The 20,473-nt window shown below is 31.7% G+C and overlaps 2 protein-coding genes and 1 pseudogene across 4 annotated transcripts in view; 2 read left to right on the top strand and 1 right to left on the bottom strand.

The window, feature by feature from the left end:
- Nucleotides 1-5,413: 5,413 nt before the first annotated feature.
- Nucleotides 5,414-5,624, top strand: LOC141462329 (U2 spliceosomal RNA; annotated as a pseudogene).
- A 7,225-nt stretch (nt 5,625-12,849) lies between these two features.
- Nucleotides 12,850-14,749, top strand: LOC141462314 (uncharacterized). Its single transcript, XM_074144061.1, has 3 exons — nt 12,850-13,074; nt 14,274-14,501; nt 14,574-14,749. Exons 1-3 carry the CDS (start codon nt 12,916-12,918, stop codon nt 14,703-14,705), a joined length of 519 nt encoding a protein of 172 aa, XP_074000162.1. The 5' UTR covers nt 12,850-12,915; the 3' UTR covers nt 14,706-14,749.
- Nucleotides 14,750-20,162: 5,413 nt separating this feature from the next.
- The window catches only part of Ubr1 (Ubr1 ubiquitin ligase), a 53,220-nt gene continuing 52,909 nt past the window's right edge, over nt 20,163-20,473 (bottom strand). For all 3 annotated transcript variants that reach the window (XM_074144057.1, XM_074144058.1, XM_074144056.1), the window contains one exon: nt 20,163-20,319. In XM_074144057.1, coding sequence (XP_074000158.1) covers nt 20,211-20,319 — 109 coding nt within the window. In that variant the 3' untranslated portion in view covers nt 20,163-20,210. The remainder of the gene's footprint in view (nt 20,320-20,473) is intronic.

Raw genomic sequence — 20,473 nt, 5'->3', positions numbered from 1 at the left:
TGTATCCCCTCTTAATCTACTATTAAATATAATCTCTAAGTATTGTCTCCCCCATAACCCCGTTGTCGACAAGAGATAAACTAATGTCAACCGCTGTACTAATATTCCGACAATACTGATAAATTAATCAAAAAAATAAAACGTTCTGTTCTTAGTTACATTAGCTAACTCAATAGAACCCAGCCGTAACACAAAATCAGTTTGCCACTGTCAACACCTCAGCTTTTAAAGTCGGGAAAAATTCTAAATATAGAAGATGAAATTGGAAATTGTTAACTACTACAATATTATGAAATCAACTTAACACCATTTCTGATGACGTTCATCTATTTAGTTGTTGTCATGAGTAGGAACCTCAGTAGAGAAGAAGCTACATTTTAAGCACGAGTGGGCCCATGTTGGCCCCGATCTAACAACTCACATCAAGTTCGCAGAGACGATCGTAAGCTCCATTCCTAGTCGCTAAGAAATCATGCTTTAGGGTATCATTAGAAAGCGCAGTGGATGCAAAAATATAGCATTTCGTCCTCATTCTCGCTGTACTACACTGCACAAAAAAATGTCTTCATGAGTGCCATTTTCAACGGTCCCACAGGCAGTTTTGTACGAGATGCCACAAAAAGGTTCCAGATCTGGAGGAAGATCATGATTTTTTAAAGAAAGAATGGTATTTGTTAATTGTATAGGCGCATTTTTTTAAATTTTAAATTTCATTAGTAACTATATGATAAAATAAAATATAAATATTAAAAGAAACATGCGCCTATTAAAAGTTAAGTTCATTTTAATTTCAAACCAAAACTATACAATATCATTAAACATTTCTGAGAACGCGTCTTCTTTCAAATGGGTACGCCAAATAAATTCTACAAGGAACTTGCGGTTTTATATTATTTTTTCCCAATTTCCCTCACACACATTTCTGTCAAATAATTATTTCAATCAATAGAGTTCATTTTTAGATGTTTAGGAGAAAACCTAATAATGCCAGTCAGTTCTTCGCGACAACAATAAATGAAATAAACAGTCTTTTCCAAAGATATTATGGATGTGACAAACCAAGTCTAAAATCTATCTCAAACTAGCTTTCATCTACAATCTTACTGATGGCTTCTGCTTATAACTTTATCACTAAATTAGAGAATATCGCTCATTCGTTTTTAGAATGTCCTGCGTATAGCCATTTATAGGCAAAGTTTAAACCTTGACAACAACAATTTAGCGAGAGAAATGGAAAGACTAGCTAATGATTGCTCTCATAGAAACATTCACAGAATATACAAATATGTTGAAAATATACTAATTTTACGGTCATTCCTGTTAAATGAGTAATGTTTGAATTTAATTGTACGTTAGTTCTTTATTATTTTGTTTGTATTTTTTGTACCAAGTTGTATGAATTGTTATTGTGTATATATAATTGATAATGATAAGGATAAAACCAACTCTTTTTGTTACAGGATTAGAACCTATAAAACAAATAAAAAATATAATAATAATAATATAACTTTTTCACTAAATTATAATATAATCATATGATCATTATTACATACTTTTTGGATCGGTAATCGTCCATTTTATTGCAAAAAAATATCACTTCATTCTCTTCATCTTTAATTTTACGAAAAATAATTTTCAACGAATCTATGCATTTTTTTTAATGCTAAGTATAGATTGATTATTTTAGTAATTAAATAAATGTATCCATCAAATTAAATACAATATTATTCCAAAAAATGGGGGCAAGTGTTGGTGTAATAGTTATGAAGCGTGCATTAATCAGTGGGAGATCCCCAGTTCGAATTCCGGGTGTAGCTAGAGTTTTATATGTTAAAGAAATGTTAATGATTTCGCCACCATCCACGACAAATAATTGACCGATAGAAGTTAGGTTAAGCCTGAAAAAAACAGGCGATTACTTTACTTTTTAAAAAAAAGAACAAAAAAAACGCACTTATAATTAACTAGTACGCAATAAACTGAGTTGAATTTGTGAAAAACGATTGGAATAGTTCGGATGGCTAATATACAACTTACATTTCTCAAATACACATTTAAATAAAATCGAAAGGGCCAAAATCGAGGATCGAACCCAGTATCATAAAACATCTTAACGTATTAATTTTGCCTATTTTGTTTGGTTTTCGTTTGCAACTCGTTTATCACCAGTTCTAATTGCCAAGCGCGTAATGCTTATTCAAATAAATAATAAGAGAACAGAATGTACAAAAGGTTTAGCGAATGGTGTATATCTGAGGAGAAATGATTTATCTTAAAAAATTGTTAAATCGCTGGAAGCTAATCTCATCTAATACCAAGATTCTGGTAAAAAAAACTCGGAAATAGGTTTTTACTAATTGTTTTTTGCCTGCAGGGCTACCAGAAGCTGGTGTAAATTTTAGAGCAAAATAGAAGTATTATATATTCTCAGATAATCAACTTTTCCTGAAAATTGTATTGAAATAATGGATGTACGAGGATTTTTTATTTTATTTTAGCGATTTTTCTTGTAAACAGCTTTATCCAATTTCTTTTGGGGGCTTTTCAGAGAACTGCAGTGTTGTTCTCCTTTGAAGGGCTTCTTGGAGACAAGTTACGTACCCGTATCCTTCATAATATCGAGTAATGTTTAAAGCATTACTAAAAACTTCAAATTTGAGGATAATTGGTTAACTGATAGAGCATTTCCATAGAATAGAACTTGAAGTTTTATTATTATTTTTTTATTTTCGTGTAAATTTTCAAACTGATATGTTTTAATTTGATGTGGTAACTGCTTGTATTAAAATCTCCTCGTGCTAAAATAGAAATTACTTTTTGTATTTGTAACATTTTCTCAAAAAACTAGTTCTTAGCTTACGTAGCTTTTACTCTAAAGCTGAAATAATTTGCTGAGATGATATTTGCGTGGTAGTTTTGGTCCTTTTAGGTTGTTTTATGGTCGCCATTCTACACCTCAATTTATGAAGGCAAACTGTACATTAAGCGAAATTCAATCCATAAGAAAATTTGGCAATAGAATATTCGAGTAATTGAAAGCAGTATGAGTGTTCGCAGAAGGTTCACATCTTGTGATGCTAGAACTTCATTCGTCTATAACTTGACCTCCATACTGTGCTTCCATTAATATCTTAATTTCAGAAATTTGACATTACTTGCTCTCACTGAGCTAGGAGAAAGTATTTTAGTAATTGAGTGAAACATTCTAGAACGTAAGAGTGCCAGTTTAATGTGTCCTGCTGGCCTGCATTTCCGACTGAATCTTTCAGAAGGGTACTTCTTTAGCAATAAGTAGTTTGAAAGGTGAAGTAAGTGGGCTTGAAGGAGTCAGTGTAGGGTGGCTAAGTGGTAATCTGATTACGCGAGGGGGATAGCCAACCCCCTAGATCCGTTGGATAGTTTTTATGAAACTATCGGTCGACCAATAGATCTTCATTTACTGGACATTTCCCCAAACATGTCCTGCAGATATGATTCACTCCTACGCCACAGTAACCGATGCCATTATCATTTTCTATGATTTCTTTTACACTAATACTAGATGTTAGCTGCAACGTTCTAAATCATTACTACAACATTCATGCATGATTGGTCAAATTTCTCCTTTCCATGCTGCAATTCTCTTAATAATGATTTGAAATTTTAGCTGCAGGTTTTTCCTCTCCTTTTTTCCCTGAATTCCTATCCTACTAACTTAACCTTTCTCGTTCCTCACTTGTTAAGAAAGTTAAAATGTTTTGTACTATTGTATTTATTTCATGTATATATTTATAGAAATAAATATTTATTCATTTATTCGTAATTTGAAATTTCCTTAAAAGTTGGAAAGTTTAATAAAAATCATCAATTAAAAGTATCGGACTTATTCCTTGATTATTTTATCTTTCATTGAACCTTTCGATATAAGAATTCAGCAATATCATTTCAGACTAGAATAAGTATAAGTATATACCCAACATTTTATTCTTACTTTTTAGAATGTATTAGATGTCACAGACCCTTGTGCTGGCCTTTTATCATCTATAAATATTTTTCTGTTAGAATAATAAAAGATGTATCTCATCATCATAGTTAGTATTAAAAAGGCACTTCATTTTAACCCCGTTCCAAATTATTCTTGTGATTTATCTTTTTTCTGAATAATCATCACATTCACTCGCGTATTAAAAGAAAAATGGAAAGTTGGAGTTGGTCTTTTACTGTTTTAATTTAAATTACGGAGTTACAACGAAATTTCAGACTTAAATTCGTCTTACGTGTGCACAAATTACATAGTTAATATCAAATAAATAATACTTGTAATTATAATTCATTCATTTTCAAACTTTAATTTAATGTAACCCTTTAATTGAGTACTTCTTGAAGTTTTATAACCAACTAAAAATATGCATATCTATTTTATATTACATATATACAACACTGTGCGGAGAACACCTAGATTAACAATATAATTGAAGAAAACTAAATTAAATTTAATATTTCAGACTAGAATTAGTAAGTTTAACATCATGAGAACTTAAGTGTTACTGTTTTTTATCTTTAGCAAGGAGTTTGCGTATAAAATTTACCCATTAGTTACACTAAAAGTATTTACAAAAAAAAAATTATTGTACCTGGACGGAGAATATTGTTGCAGACATAATAATAATAATAATTAAGTGTTTTATTTTTAATTACTATATACATAATCTTATAAACAACAAAACATATTTACACAAAAGCATGGACAGCAGTCCATCTGCTTGACCAAATTCTATTTAAAAATTTACAATATAAAAATAGCAGCCAGAACTTATCGCACAATTTACATTACATTCTAATATACACTAAGTGTTATATTCCTGTATGAGGAAACTTCTGTACTTCCATGCTCTCATGTGATAGTTATATAGTTTATCCCAGTCGCTTCCATTTAAATATTCTATACACTCTGATTCAGATAGTGCTTTCTTTCCTAACCATCTTACTCTGAATTCAGACAGTACAGGACAGACGCTTACATAATGAAAGGTATCCTCAACCGCAAACTGGTTACACATGGAACATAAATGTACAGCTTCATCTCTGGCAACATTAAAATTCAGATTCAGCAATTGTCCTCTTAATTTGAAAATAACTTTAATAAAATTTATTTTAAATTTATCAGAAAAGTAATTGTTCTGCTCTAAGTTAATATTAAGTTTTTTATACAATGTGTGATAAGTAGAGTTTTGGGCCTTCGAAATTAAATCATTTCTAAACTTAGTTTTAATATTTTCAAATAACCCATCAAAACTTTGTTTGTTTCCACTAATCAAGTAGTCACTGTTTTCCCAGTCATATTTCTGGCAAGTAATCTTAAACTCTTTATGCCAAAAACAGTTTTTCATAATAATTTCCTCAGCCAGGATCTTTGGCAATCTGTTATTGGGGAGTCGCTTCTCGGCCTTTTGGCTAAGATCAAAGTGTAGTATCTGTTCTTGTTGCAGACATTACTAATTCATTACTTTTCATCCAAATTTACACTAAAATAGCGGCATCGTTGGGGAGAATTTATTAAGTTTTCTTTGAGTAAAGAAATTTTGCATCTTGAAATTAGGTAAAGTTTCATGCAGTCCAGTTCGTCAAATTTGGTTTAATCTAACGGATGGTATATAAAACAAGACTTGTTTGCTATTCATATTTTTGTTTTTACATTCTAACGGTTGGCAACCAGGTCGGAATTCATATAGGACCCATTGATACCCAATTTTTAGTAGTCAGTTACTTTTAGCTAGTTCCTGAAAACGCACTTAGATCGTCACTTCCTGATATGGTTTGTTTAATTCTAAAAGGAAACGCCATTTTACCACTATCTAATCATTGATTTCCTGTGTAAGAATTAACCTGTGTATCCACTTCTCATTCTTCTTACTAATTGCTCCCCTACCATTTTTACCTGTCCTGCTTCAAATCCTCGGGTGCTTTGGTTTCGATTTAACTTCTTTGGAAAGTGAGGTGATCAAGGATATCTATTCACTTAGAGCGTGCTTAACTTTTGTAACAATACATAATGTTTTTCGATTACAATTATTGAAGTGTATTTGAAGATAAAACCGTAATTTTGAAAAACAGCACACAATTAATATTTGGATGGGGTATAATGGGTATTGAAACAGAGACTAAAGATAAAAATTATTAATGTATTAGTATGTTTCTAAATTCAAGATGGGACTTAGAATTATGTTTTAAAAACAGTAATTTTGTTGTAGACCCCATTATTACACTAAGAGAAATTCGTGTAATGTTTCACAACAGACCTTTTTGTACAAATTCGAGCCTTTTTTGGTAAAATTGTTGAATTTGTAAGATAAAGCATTGTAAGAATATGTGCAACAAAAAGTTGTTACAAGTTCATGAAGCAAAGCTAATGTGACTAGAGAATTAAGTTCACTAAATATTAGTGATATTAAGTAAGTTGCGCGCGCAAGACCCGGTTGGTGTTGGAGCAGCAGTGGATATAATTGATTGGGCCGAGGTAGGCTGAGGTAGACAATCCTAAGACGGTGCTCATTAATGAAATGGAATATCCTACAACCCTTTCTGCACCCCAGGTAACATCTACACAGAGCCATATTTTATCTGTCTTACCTCGCTCTTTCTATTTAGCCCTTATTTTCTTGTGAAAATTTCTTAATTAAAACAGCCAATTTGCCTCGAAGCGACGCTTTGTCACAATCACTTCGCCTTTCTTACATAAAGGTTTCTCGAAGATCTTAAAGTAATATGTCCGCCTCAAGCGCAACTTACTTCATTCTAAAATATTTTCTAGGTCATATGGGCGCAAATCTTATTGGGAGAAAGACAATGCTCATCTGAGCTAACAATTCCTAACACATCAAACAGTTTCGTTTATAAAATGAATTTACAAACGTGCTATCCTTCCATTTTAAATTACAAAAATACATTCTTCCATTACCACCATCCTAAATTAAAAAATGAAGTAAAAATTAACAATAACTTATATAAATATATTACCGTAAATTTTTATTTTTTATATATAATATTTTTCATACATCTTTAGTATGTATCTTTAGTTCAGTACAACGGTCACTACCGCTACTACACTTTGACCGAAATCCATCAAAATGCGTCTTCGCAAAAACCAGTTGTTCAATATTTTTACTATTTCTGTTTATTGAAATTTTCTATAAAACGGATTCAATGATTTGAACTAAATCTGAGGTAATAATAATTTATTTGTTTAAACATTAGCTTTTACAAACAGAGTTAGGTCAGTACAAAGTCGTATACAAAATGATAATAGCTATGAAGACAAAATAAGAATGTAAAGTATAGATCAACTTTGATTACGGAATTAGAACAAAATACGTCTTTTTAATTACATAATTACTAAATTTAAGGTACTAATTTCAGTTTCATCAGAAATATGTTCGCCAGGAATACTATGAAAAGAACTAGGGGCAAATGAGATTTCGGTTTAAGGTCGATTTTAAAGTTTAACGGATTGAGGCAAACTGTCTGAAAATTTAGAATCCAGTCATAGGTTTTTACCAATAACTTCTAACAATTATGACGCTAAACTACATTGTTAGATGAATAATAAACGCAGCAGTGGAAGAAATCACGTAACTCGCTTCGGCGGATAGCTGTCTCACAGTTGGCAAGCAGCTTAGTGTTACGCTGGTCACCCACAGAACCACTATATTGCTATTTAATAGCCCGCTAATCCATTAAGCCCAACGGCATTTGAATATTTTTCCAATAGACGCGTGACAGGCGCCCCGTCTGAGGGGTCTGGCCGCGCCCTAGTCATCCCCTCGTTTGGTGATTTGTATTAATATGCAGCACATTAGAGAGATCGTTATTTTAAAACGACCAGTTAATTCTTCTTTTGATTTGTCGTCGTTGCATAAATTTACATAGAAAACTTTCTTATAGCCATCTAATTCGTTTAAAACTCTTTAAATGTATAAACTTGAAGGACTTTGCCCCAAGCGCCCTAAACTCATCACAAGATCTTCCCTTCAAACAAGACAACCCTAAACCAAGGAAAATTTTATCAATTGAATTATTATTACTAATTGAATTATCAAAACGTCATCAAAGTGTTCAAGGACGACGTTCTATTTTAATATTATTAGAGCTTCTGTTATTAAAACTTCAACCAAACATTTTCCCACATTTACTTTAATATTACCTCTTGCGGATTTTAAATTTTGCTCTAGGAAAAAATATTCTTGGGTTTCCTGAAAAAAATCCAATCAAAGTTCAAATTTTATAATTGATTTAGTTTAATCTAGGTAGACACAATAACAATGACGGGTCAAGAACGCCCGTTTTGGCGAGGAGGCTAATTTACTAGACAGTAGGTGAATCTGGCAGACGATTATCATTCATTCTTTCTGTAGTTTTGTTTTGACGTCTCTTAATATCGAAACAATATTACTGCATTGGAACTATTTATTGTATTTTTCACTGGCGGATGTTTCCAGGTTCCATTTTTTTTCCATGGAATACAGATGTTCTGCGGAACACTCGCTGCAATCAGATGTCAGGCTTTAAAATTATTAATAAGTGACGTCCAGTTTTAAATATAATAGCAGATATTCCTAAAATTTCTTCAACTAAAAGTTTTACTTTTATTTAAAAAAAAAGGTAAACTCTCCTAATTTGGTGCAGCATGATAAAAATTGGTATAAATCATCATATTGGTCCCTATTACGCAATAAATAGAGAAATCCTTTCAGATGGGTACATTTTAATAAAACAGACCACCTCTAGCTTTCATGATCCATTTAATATTATTAAAAAAGTCATTATAATTAACAGAAAATCATTAATTTGCTATAATATCGGCCAGATGCCGAACTCTGTTGAACTGAAATATACTGCAATTTGTAATTATTTATATCTAACCTTCTCGAAAGTGGATGAGAAAAACTAATACAAATATTTGAAAACAAGAAGAAAATTGGACTTGTTTCCACCTGCTTCTGGTGTAGAATTAAAATAAAAACTTTAATATCTTGTGACTTTATCCGTCGCTGCACGCATATTTCTTGAATCTCTGACCGGTTTTGCACTTTCATTCTTCATTAAAAGTACATTAATCAGTTTGGTGTAGATTTTTTCACTTACTGTAAATTTGAAGATTACTGGAAATTTCCACTATTTAAGTTTGCGGTAAGAGAAAAGTAGAGTAATGAACTGACCAGTTTTTCTTTTACATTTTGTAAATTCTAATAATTTTTTAAGTGTCATATATTAAATACAAGGAAGCTGAAGTCGGATATATTTCACAATGATAAAGAGACTGTACGAACAAGTGCAGAACGAGCCAGCCCGCGTTGGCCCGTGGGGACTCAAAAAAGATTCATATTCTTAACGGCAGTTTAATCCAATCTAACTGTAATTCCAGTCCCAGAATGGGGGTATTATGATGGACAGACCCAACTCCATGGATTGGGGAGTCAGATGTCCCCCGAGGGCACTACAAGCGAAAAATGCTACCTACAGATATACACTGACTCCTACCAACTGCCGTCTAAACTAATAACTCAACTCACTGATTTAAATGTTTGTGTAGATGTAATTAATAATGCCTAGTGTTTATACTTTCTCTTACTTATGTTTAAAACAAAAATTAATAAAAATAACTATTGTGAACATACATACACCTTTCTGTTAATGCAAAAATCACAATTTGGTATACAAATCTTCTTTTATTATTTAATTTTTCTGAAAGATTAGCTGTTCGTCAAAACAAACTGGTCCCTTGAATATAGAAAAGCATAAGCTAGTCTCAATAACGGAGATCTGGGAAGCAAATAATGGAGTGTGTTTTTTTTAACCAAATTCGAGGAAAAAATTACAGTTAACGAAGAACTCGTACCATTTCAAGGACGCTGACCTATAACTTTATTTCTGTTGACTACTATAAAAGATCTTCGGCAGTCTAACTTGTAATTATTGTTATCTTGGCCCAGTCGAGTTAACTCAGATGATTGGTAACATTATTTTTAAGCTACAATAAGATTAACTTAATGCGACAACTAAACCTAACAATGAGTTATCTTTTAAACTTGAAATTTGCAATATTTAATCTAAGGGATGCACGTACATAAAAGAGAAATGGTAAGTCTTATCGTTAGCTATTACTTTTCATTCTCAGTATGTCTAACCAACTCAAATCGCCTACTATTGTTGACAAGAGTGAAATTATCTTTGGTGGGTGGTGGGTATGTAATTTTCTTCGTAAGATTTTTGAAAACAAAGAGATAAAGAATGATAGAGACCTCAGAAATAATATAACAATGATCTGTATGGCGATGCGAATATAATGACCAGTATGAAGCGGCCCGAGTAAGTTTATTATGGTATTTAAAAAGAATGTACGATGGGAGATTTCGTAAGATACTTCTTTAAGGCCATGTTTTGTTTTTTCAGGATGATCTCATTAAGATGGGTACTAGAAGATGGAGGAGGCAAGCTAAGATCAGTGCAAAATGGTTGTTGGCCCAGATTCATTTAAGACACTTTCACAATATATTGAAATGACATTTTAAATAAGAGTCTAAAAAATCCAAAATCAATTTCTTGGGGAAGTGTAAACAAATAAAATTGCGAGGTTATTGTTTTTACAATATATTCAGAATACCGAGTTAAAAGAAAATCTTTTAACACAGACCATTTTCTAAAAAAAAACACTTTTTTTGGGCTTAGATAACTTCAAAACGGATTTTCCGGAGGAGTGCTAGCAATATTTTGCTCACTTAGAAAGAGAAAAGGAAAAATCTTTTGAATTATCTATATTAAACATCTTGAATTAAAGAAAAACTTAGATGATAAGAACTATTAGAATTAATTATTGGTTTATGTATTTTATTAATGTTTACAATAAAATAAATGATGACCATATTAAATTTAAATTGAGATAGACTTGCTTGAAAATGACTAGTTTTTATGGTGCTTTAAAGACCATGGGTAGCACGTTTTACCCTAAAGTAATCTTCTTTCTTCTTCTTCTTATTTTTTTAATCGGTTTTGAAGAATTTCGTTAGTTAGGTAGAGCGATTTTTATAACAGTATGTTTCTTTAAATTTGTGGTATGTTCACTAAATGATTGTAGCAGCAAATTAAACACCTCCAGTTTGTCTTTGAAATTTTTTCGTTAAAATTGATTGGGTAGGTAGTTGGTCACGCAATCAGCTAAAATGCTATTTTCTTATTAATAATAGTTCTTTAAATCACACTTTCATATTAATACCGGAAACAAACATCAAGAAGTAAATCAGAAAACATTTGTGGCTTAGATTGGAAATTTACCATAGCAGAAAGTCAAGCGAGTTCCTCACCAACTTTTTTTGTTTATAAATTCCGCCAATAGGTTGCAGCACTTACCTTGAACTTGATACTTTATCCATTTATATTTGTTAAGGTAAAATAATAAATTAAAAAGCCGCTAAATGATATTCTAGCTGGTAAGGCGGATGAAAAGTGTGAAGTGAAAAAATGCAATGTGAGCAAAAGTTTGCCTTTTGATATGGGTTAAACTAGCCTAAATAGTTGCACTCAACTATCTGTGCAGGCATATAATATTGGAATCTTTCAAGTATCAATGTATGTGTTGTTAGGTAGGGATACCTGCAGGGAAGAAAAAAGTCCATTAAGAAGGTACTTGTTCACATTTCTTTGCAAACCAATTCATTCAAATAAAATTATTGAAACGCTTAGAAATAATTAAGGATAATTTTCAACAGTTGGAAACCAGTTATTAGTTGCGAATTGTCGTTCCCAAACCCTTTCAAATTATTACAGCCCAATCTTCATTTTTATTAATTTCAAAACTATTGTATACAGTTGCATGTGTAGGGACTAATATGGAAAATGCAATATTAATGCAAAATATTCTATTGTAGATAATTGTAATAATCTATTGTAGCACCCTGTGAAGGGGTCTGAATATGGATGTGTGTGAGATAATGCGCAAGAGTTTGCCTGTGGTTTCGCTAAACCCAAGTAGTTACACACATTACCAACCTGTGCAGGCCTCTATGTGTATTGAATCTATGCTGGAGTTGGTGCTAAATGAAGAACGTGTTGAGCGAAAAGAACTGACACAATAGAACTTTTTAGGGCGAATGTGTTTTGGATATGAAGTCACAAGCTGTTCAAATCTAAGGAACTTCTTGCATACTTCTGCGTGAAGGATAACCACAATGTGCGTATTGTAATGCCGGCAATAAATATGTAGAAAAAAAAGTCAATTGGAAAACATTTGTGGCTTAGATAGCATGATGCTTAAAGTTTGTATTTCGGTAGTACATATACTACTCGTAAAATCTGGAAACCGAGGGACAACAGAATTTTGTAAGAAGGTCAGAATAACTAATGATTGAATTCATAATCTAGAACAATACTATTTTGTGCATATCTATTCTGTTGGACTTAAGAGAAATTATACCCAATTGGTTCATAATCTTTCTGGCTGGTCAGTCATTCTTTTGTTTCCACCATTATCTATGTTTAGTGGTGTTCATAAGCAAATTCTAGCCACTTTAACTCTCTCGCCCTTATTCATTTTATTTTTCAGAACGCTACAATCAGTATACAAACTACTGAGTCATAATAATACTTTAAGTCGCAGGGGATTAATTTGCAAGCACCTCCCTAACCAATCTAGCTTTTTTAGGAAGACTTACTTTTTTAGGTTTTTTTATAAAGTGACGAAAATAGTTTTTTTTTTTATGAAGCAATTTGATTGGTTTAACTGTTTGAAAAAAGTAAATTTAATAATCTTCTCTTTCTAAACTGTAAAGAGTATGTTAATTTTATTAACTTTAGGGAAAATTATTTTTACAAATTGGCAAGGCCCAAATTAAGTAGGTTCCGCCAATTCAAAGTTATGTTCTGACAAATACCGTATAGATTAACATGTTAAAAAACGTAGAGATAAAGGCGAAACTACGAGATAAGGAGGCGATAGTAAACAGAGTGAAGAACCTAAGTGATGCTAAAGAAGGAAGTTTGTTAAAGCAAAGAGATGTCTTTTTCAATGTCTTTAATGGAAGACTGAAGTTAAGATATATTGAGGTATACTGGTTTTTTAAGAATTATTCTATTTCCAGCTTTAGTAAAATCTTGAATTGCTAAACAGTAAACTGATTAATAGTATTGAACATAAATACCAAAGATTCATATTAAACTTCATTATCGTAAAGGAAAGAACTTTATGGGAGATTCATCTCTCTTCATTCAAAAGTGATTATTGAAGCTAGTTATTCCATAACTAGCCTTTCGAACCAAAATGATGTTCTATTCTATCACGAAACGTTTTCTTCTGATACGTATGGAGAAAACGTGTTTTATCCATATTTTCTATATTTTTATAGAGATTCAGTTATGGGTTCTCTGGTGAGATACTGATAATTATTTTATGAAATAACAGCTACCTCTGTTATCAGTTATTATGTAAATTGACATTCTCGCCTATATGTGAAAGTGGATTAGCCACGTTTTCAGGAATTTGGTGTTACCGTAAATTGTTTTAAACTAACAGCTTAAATTGACAGTTCCTATTATCATATATGGCCTGCACTTCTACTCCGCAACGTAGATGAGGTGGAGACTAAGTACGTAGGGTCTGCAGAGGAATGTGGGACATTAGTTTGGTATAGTTATTTTCATCACCACACCACTGTGAACACCTCAAGAACTACTATTTATTAACAATGAACAACACTAACAGGCAATAAAGCCACAATAGAACTTTTTGGGGCGAATAGGTTTTGGATATGAAGTCACAAGCTGTTCAAATCTAAGGAACTTGCCTTCTGCATGAAGGATAACCACCATGTGCGTATTGAAACCCAAGCGTGCTGCTTTAAGTTTGTATTTCGGCAGTACATGTTCTAAAATTGATTAGTTCTAACTTTTTGACAGATGCTAAAGTTTAGCCTATAGTTAAATCTATAATACCGTTCAGTATCAAGAATATTTGTTTCCGACCAGCTTGTAAGTTACCGTGGTGAGAATGTGACTGACGTTTTCTCTTCCTATTTGCTTACATGTAAGTCTAGGTTGTCTTTACAAAAGTGGAATAACTAATTTAGAATTTAGATGATAATTCGAATCCAATCAGAACCTTAATAATAACAAAATAAAGCGTTCTATGACGGATAAAATCACTGGTACTAGCTTTGTAATTACACCATCTTTCTCTCAAAGCATCATCTCTTGTATTATTTAATATTAATATACAGTCAAATTTAAGCTAGTGCAATTTTTTTTAGGGCAGCACGAGCGAATTGATATATTATGATCGCACTGACTGTGCAGGTCCGAAACTTTGCCAGTATAACAAAGTTGAAGTTGGCAGTGGCCTCGAGTTGGAAGTAATCTTAGCAAACGCTCTTGGCGTGAAAGTCTGTGTTGAAAAGCAAAGAGAGTTATTCTTAATCGGCCAAACTAGAATACATATAGATCACGTTAAAAATTTAGGCGATTTTATAGAGATAGAGGTAGGTAATTTTTTTCCAGTTTATTAACGTTTATTAAGTTACAGTTTTTCCCCTCATTAATGTTTATCTCAGGTGGTTCTTAATGATGGCCAGTCCGCTAAAGATGGAATTAAGATTGCTAAAGATCTGATGAGTAAGATTCAGATAGCAGAAGGTGATCTGTTAACTAACGCTTATGCGGATATGTTAATGCAAGAAAAATGATATTTTTATTTTGTAATTAATATTAAACATTTTGGAATAAGTGACATATGAATATTTTATTTAACTTTACCGTACTTTCCTAGAAACAGCATTAAACAAGTTTCTTTCTTCAAAGCTTTCTGACATTCACCTTGTTGCATTATAATAGCATAATAGATTTTTAAAAGAAATAATAAAACAGCTTCTTTCATCTTAGCCTCTTCATCCAATATTTGATAAAAGTTCACTTCGGAATATATTAGTGTTCATATCGAATTCACTTCAACTTGATAGCCAGACATATGGTAACATGCGACCTGTGCAGCAAGGGCGATTTGGATACTGATGAAGAGATAAGAAGTTACAAATAAGAAAATGAGCAATAAAAATTATTTAATACAGGTACACTTATAGAACCCCTCAGACGGTCATGGATCAATGTCCATGTCTATATGTCTGATTAGTTTTTTTTTTTCTCCTGTATGATTGTTTGAATAAAGCCTATTCTTATTAAACTGATGACTACGTTCTATGTAAGGCAGCCAGCCACTCGGCTCTTTTAGCACACAGACTACACCTTTCTAGATGATACATCTGACAACTGTAACAATATTAAATTAGTGACACAAATTAAGAAGGGTAAATAATAAATATAAAACAAAGGTTATATCTCCAGTTTTTTATTATGTTACAAATGTCTGTCTACACATTTCTTTACAATATTATTTACAAGACTTTTATTTTTATTAGAACTTCTATTATTTATAACAAAAAATAATATATGATTCAAGATTAATTATTTTTTTTTTAATCAACATTTTTGCTTCTATATTTTAATATCAAGACTAGAAACTACTTGCTGAAACAAATAATCTGCATTATAAAAATTTTAAGAAATATTAAAAAACGATTAACTGAACTCAGATCTACTCGCAAAAGAAAGAAAGAAAAAAATTTTTTTAAGCAAATGAATAATATAATAAAACGCTTGTTTTCAAATATATATTAGCAAACCAAGTTAAATTTTTGTGTTTAAAGCAACAAATATTTACATGGTAGTCGTTAGTAACACAAATTATTTTTATTACTATCATTTACTTTTTTTTTAAATCACAGCACATCTGTTTTTTTTTTTAATATATATTCACACGTTTTTGTTCTTTTACTCTTTTAAAGTACATAACTGAGGACAAATTAAGGCTCATTAAAATCAATCTATCTGAAAAAAGAGTCAAAAAGACTTAGATTTGATTTGCCGCTGCATGCCATTATTTTGATGTTTCTTCTTGGAACATCATTTTTTACATAATAAATGAAAATTTATGTGAAACAATAAATGCAGTGGAATATGGTGCCTGTTGAAGAAAAATGCATTTCGTCAATCTTCTTTGCCGACTATTTGGTTCTGTTGACTCAGAATAGAGTAGCTGTTGTTTACTACTCACTAAAGAGAAGAATAAAAGCAACAAGTGGGGATTATTAAAAAAAAAAATTGAATATGTTACAAGAGATTATTATCTTGATAGTTAAATCGGTAGGAAAGGGGTAAGTCACTTCTAAGTATCTGAGATCGGCGATGGAAACAATGGGTGAATCAGAGATAGAAAAGAGGCGAGCGAACAAGTGGAGAGGCAAAGAAAACAACAATTACAATACACGCAACACGCAGAATTGAGGAATTTATGGTTTCTTGTTTTGATTAACCTTCTCAACAGTAGGCGACTTGGACGACCTCACATAAAATAATACAAGAACTGCAAAAATAGACTTCTGGATAAGATCCTCAAAAAACAATTGGATAGAGTAAATTATGAGAAAAGCGAAAAAAGAGGAATTTAAGCAAGGCAAACTAAAAAAGTACGGTCGCATGCTAAGTACGTGTCCGAACTAATAGCCCGAATTAATTGAGGAGGATACTATTTCAAAATGATCCAATTTTATTACTTCTGTTTTCCTAACTATTATTATTTTTTAACCATTTTACGCATCAGATCGCGACTGAGTGTATTTGTATAGCATGACAAGGCAGTTTTAAGATCACAGAGGCAGAGCCAACTCACTCTCAAGCACTCTGAAGCCAGCAGTCTTGTGGACGGAGCTTAACTGTCTGTTAAGAGGTCTCTACCTTGTCGAAGAAAATCTATTTTTAAAACAAATTATAACTTTAAAATAAATTGATCAGTAAAAAAAGGGATGCATGCCATAATTTTGATACATTTAAGAGATATTAAGAAATTCATCTCTAGATTACGGCCTTCATATAAGGTGATTTATGATAAAAGTATGTACACGACACACGTCCGAATCTGTTTTTCTTATTTGAACTCTATGTATAATTGAAGTATCCAAGCAATTATTTTCTTGTATTAGCATGCTGTATGTCGATCCAAATATATGTTGCTATTTCTACACAGACCAAGAATGTGAATGTCTATGTTTATGATATTTGGGTCTCTAAACATATCAAACATTCTTTTATATCAGTAAAATTAATGATAACCTTTTCAAGATATATGATTGCTAATATTTTTGCCCACCTCAGATTTAAGGCACATTCAGGCGTAGATATTTTGCAGCTTAGTATCTGAATTGTTATTACAAACAGAGAGGAAATAATATAAATAATTTCCGAAACCTACAGGTGAAGGAATTTATGATCTAAGTTGGCAAGAGACAGGGAAAATATGGAGAGTTGTTATGAATTAGGTTTTGTCCCTTAAAGAGGAGGTATAGCCAAGGGGGAGTATCAAGTCAGAAACTGTGGGCTCAAACTCACCTGTTCAGAGACAGATACAAGCGACCACTAGCTACAGAATTATTTCCTAGAAGGCCGAACGTACTGCAGGTTTCCCAAAGGATCACCGTAGAGTGAGGAACCACTTGAATCGTAACAGCCTGGCAATTGATAGCCTATGATTAAGGGGCTTGGATGGATGAGAGTTTAGATGTACAAAATGAAGACCTCACAACTTACAAAGAAGCTCTCTGCAGATCGCTAATATTAATTTTAAAAAAATGGAACAAGCTCTGATTAGGTTTCCGCTGAATTTATCTCTCCTATTAATTTGCCTAATAACCGTTCTATGATCAAACTTCGTTGTATGAGGATTAACGGAACACTATTTAAATTGAAAGGAGACTTTTTAGACGCAAAATCCTAAATACAAGAAAGTGATAACTAAAACTGGTCAAAACTGATCTAAAAAAAATTATGATCTTTCCCTTAATGGCATGCTTCATTTGTTAAGTGATCCACTCTCATTAATTTACTTTTCAAAAAGTTTTATTCGGATCGACAATTTCACGTCGACTTCCCTATCGGTCTCTAAATTTTGAAGAAAGGTGCATTTTATTGTCCACAGGAAATTAAAAAGATCTGTTAAATTAAGGTAAGAATTTAAACTCAAGTTTTCAAATCTGAAAAAAAAAAAAATACAAAAATAATGGTCTCTATATCATCGACCTTAAAAATTACTAAAAACTTTAAATTCGGCAATGGCCAAAAGAAAGTTCAAGAAAATTTATTGATATATGTGATGTTCTAAACTCTCAGCTGAAAAATTCTAACTAATGTGGAATATCTCCGACAGGTTCTATTGTAGGGCCCTTAGTGATTAGACATATTTCATTATATTTATATCATTTTACTTTAAAACATGACAACTTAGACAAGATAAAAGATGACATAATAATTTAGAATAAAGAAAGGTGAAAAGACAGTTTAGAAGAAATAGGCATTTAATTAAACATCTGTCGGTTTCTTGCAGACTTTTTCTCTTTGCACCTTTAAAAACTTTGGTTATTGGTCACGAAAAATCGGTAGCATTTATGAGGATCCTCAGAGGCTAAGCTTAGAACTTATGTGTAAAGGTTATACTCCGATGAGTTTATAATTAAGTGCTGCAAATGCGGCAGCTATCTACATGGTTTGATTAAGTTGGTGTGTAGTCCATTTATTTGATAGTGTTATTTGTGACGGTTAAGTAAAGTATTAACCTTCCACATCTCTATTTAGCCACTGAAGAGCCACTCATCAGGACGAAAAATTACCAAGTAAAGATACCAGTCCTAATCATAACAAATGGTAAAAGAAAAAATAAAGATCCTCTCCTAAACACTACTTTCTCTGGCTACTGCCGAATAAAAAAAAAACAATAAAAAAAATTAAAAAAAAAAAATTGTCTTCCACATCATGATAAAATTATTTCATTTCTAATTTTTTGTAAGTAACACACCTATATAAATTTTTCATTTATTTTTTTTTCAGTACTATAAAAGAAAAAATAACCAAATTGTAATAAAAATATAAACTATAATATTGGTAATAAAAAGTAACAAGTTGAATTAATTTTATTACTAATACTGCTTAAAGCAAAAAAACTAATTAAAGAAGAGAGTTCATAGTTAAGTGTAATTAAAATAAACATAAATATTACATTCAACTTAAAAAACAAACAAAAAAAACAAATATGAGAACGAAAGACAAAAACAAAACCTATTTAAAATTGAGAACATATTATTTTTTTTAATTTTTTAACAAAAACTTACACTTCAGGTTTAAAAGAATCAAATAAATCCAATTTCTCTTCTTATTAAAATTTTGGGGCAAATATGAAAAATTATTTTTTTTTACAAATGCTCGAAAAAATTAGACAATTTTCTAATAAAATATATAAACATTTCACATAAAATTTCGATTTTTTCTGAAAAAAATAAAAATAACTCATTAATGAATAATAACAGATTATGTCATAAAACACTCATGCGTCTCACTCAAACAACAATTATCAAAAAGACCTCTTTCACTATAAGTACATAGATAGAGACACTTTTGAAGAAAGCGTGGCGAACGTAATCAATTAATTTTATTGATATACAGGTATTCAGTCTGTCATAATTGAGGCTAGCACAGATAAGGTATTTGCACCAACAGTCTTCAAAGAAACATTTTGTGTGTATGCGCCCACAAATTTAGAGAAGCTTCTTAGCTTGTTAATGACAAGGATAGACTCATGTCTTGTCTCAGACTAAAACCCATTGTGATTAGCTATAAGAGAGAGTGTTGCTAGCTCAATGTTTCTGCTAGTGGGCGCAAATTAAGACACTAATGAGGAGGCATAGCAAAGCACGCTTCTTTTTAACCGACGAAGATTTCTTACATACCGCTAATTACCTTAACGACTGCTTTCACTGTTTTTTTAAAGGCAATTTTCGGAAAAAAACATGGTCAATAACCCATTACGAGTTTTGCAATCCCATTTAAAACAAGATTTTTTTAGGTTATAGAATCAAGTTGTACTTGAATGCATTATAAATATGTAAGGTGTAACACCAACACATGCGCACACACAAACTTTCAATCAAAATATTTAATGAACAACTTTATCACATTATTTTTATGTGAAACGGAATAACTTATTTAAGACATCACTAGATACAATTCACATATATTGCATATTTCAAAAGAGATAAACTTACGTTTTAACGTCAGTTTCTTTGGCTAGTTACTGGTAGTTGAATCAGTGATTACAAGTGCTGCCACTGTGTAGGCATGAGTGAGTTCGCTGTCTCAATGGCGCGAGCTATTTCCTCGTGAATGGAGTGCGACAACCACAGTAGCTGTAGTCGCTTATATCTGAAAACAACAATAAGCATAAATTTTGTTCCAAATTCACATCATTATTTACTTTCTCTTAATTTCTTGTACGCAAGTTCAAATTTGATTTACGGTAACCAAAGAGAGCAACTAATAAGAGTTTGGTCAATATTAGCTAACGTAGGATTTACAT

The sequence above is a fragment of the Rhodnius prolixus genome, unplaced genomic scaffold (assembly GCF_049639745.1).
Source record: "Rhodnius prolixus isolate KJV_2025 unplaced genomic scaffold, Rpr scaffold_30, whole genome shotgun sequence".
Lineage (NCBI taxonomy): Eukaryota > Metazoa > Arthropoda > Insecta > Hemiptera > Reduviidae > Rhodnius > Rhodnius prolixus.
The sequence above is the reverse complement of the archived record's forward strand: the minus strand, read 5'-3'. Positions and strand labels throughout refer to the sequence as shown.

Excerpts from the sequence above, each read along its gene's own strand:
- LOC141462314 (XM_074144061.1), top strand. The coding sequence starts at position 12,916 with ATGTTAAAAAACGTAGAGATAAAGGCGAAACTACGAGATAAGGAGGCG. Across the intron at positions 13,075-14,273 it reads TGAAGTTAAGATATATTGAG|GGCAGCACGAGCGAATTGAT; the intron begins GTATACTGGTTT and ends AATTTTTTTTAG. Across the intron at positions 14,502-14,573 it reads GCGATTTTATAGAGATAGAG|GTGGTTCTTAATGATGGCCA; the intron begins GTAGGTAATTTT and ends TGTTTATCTCAG.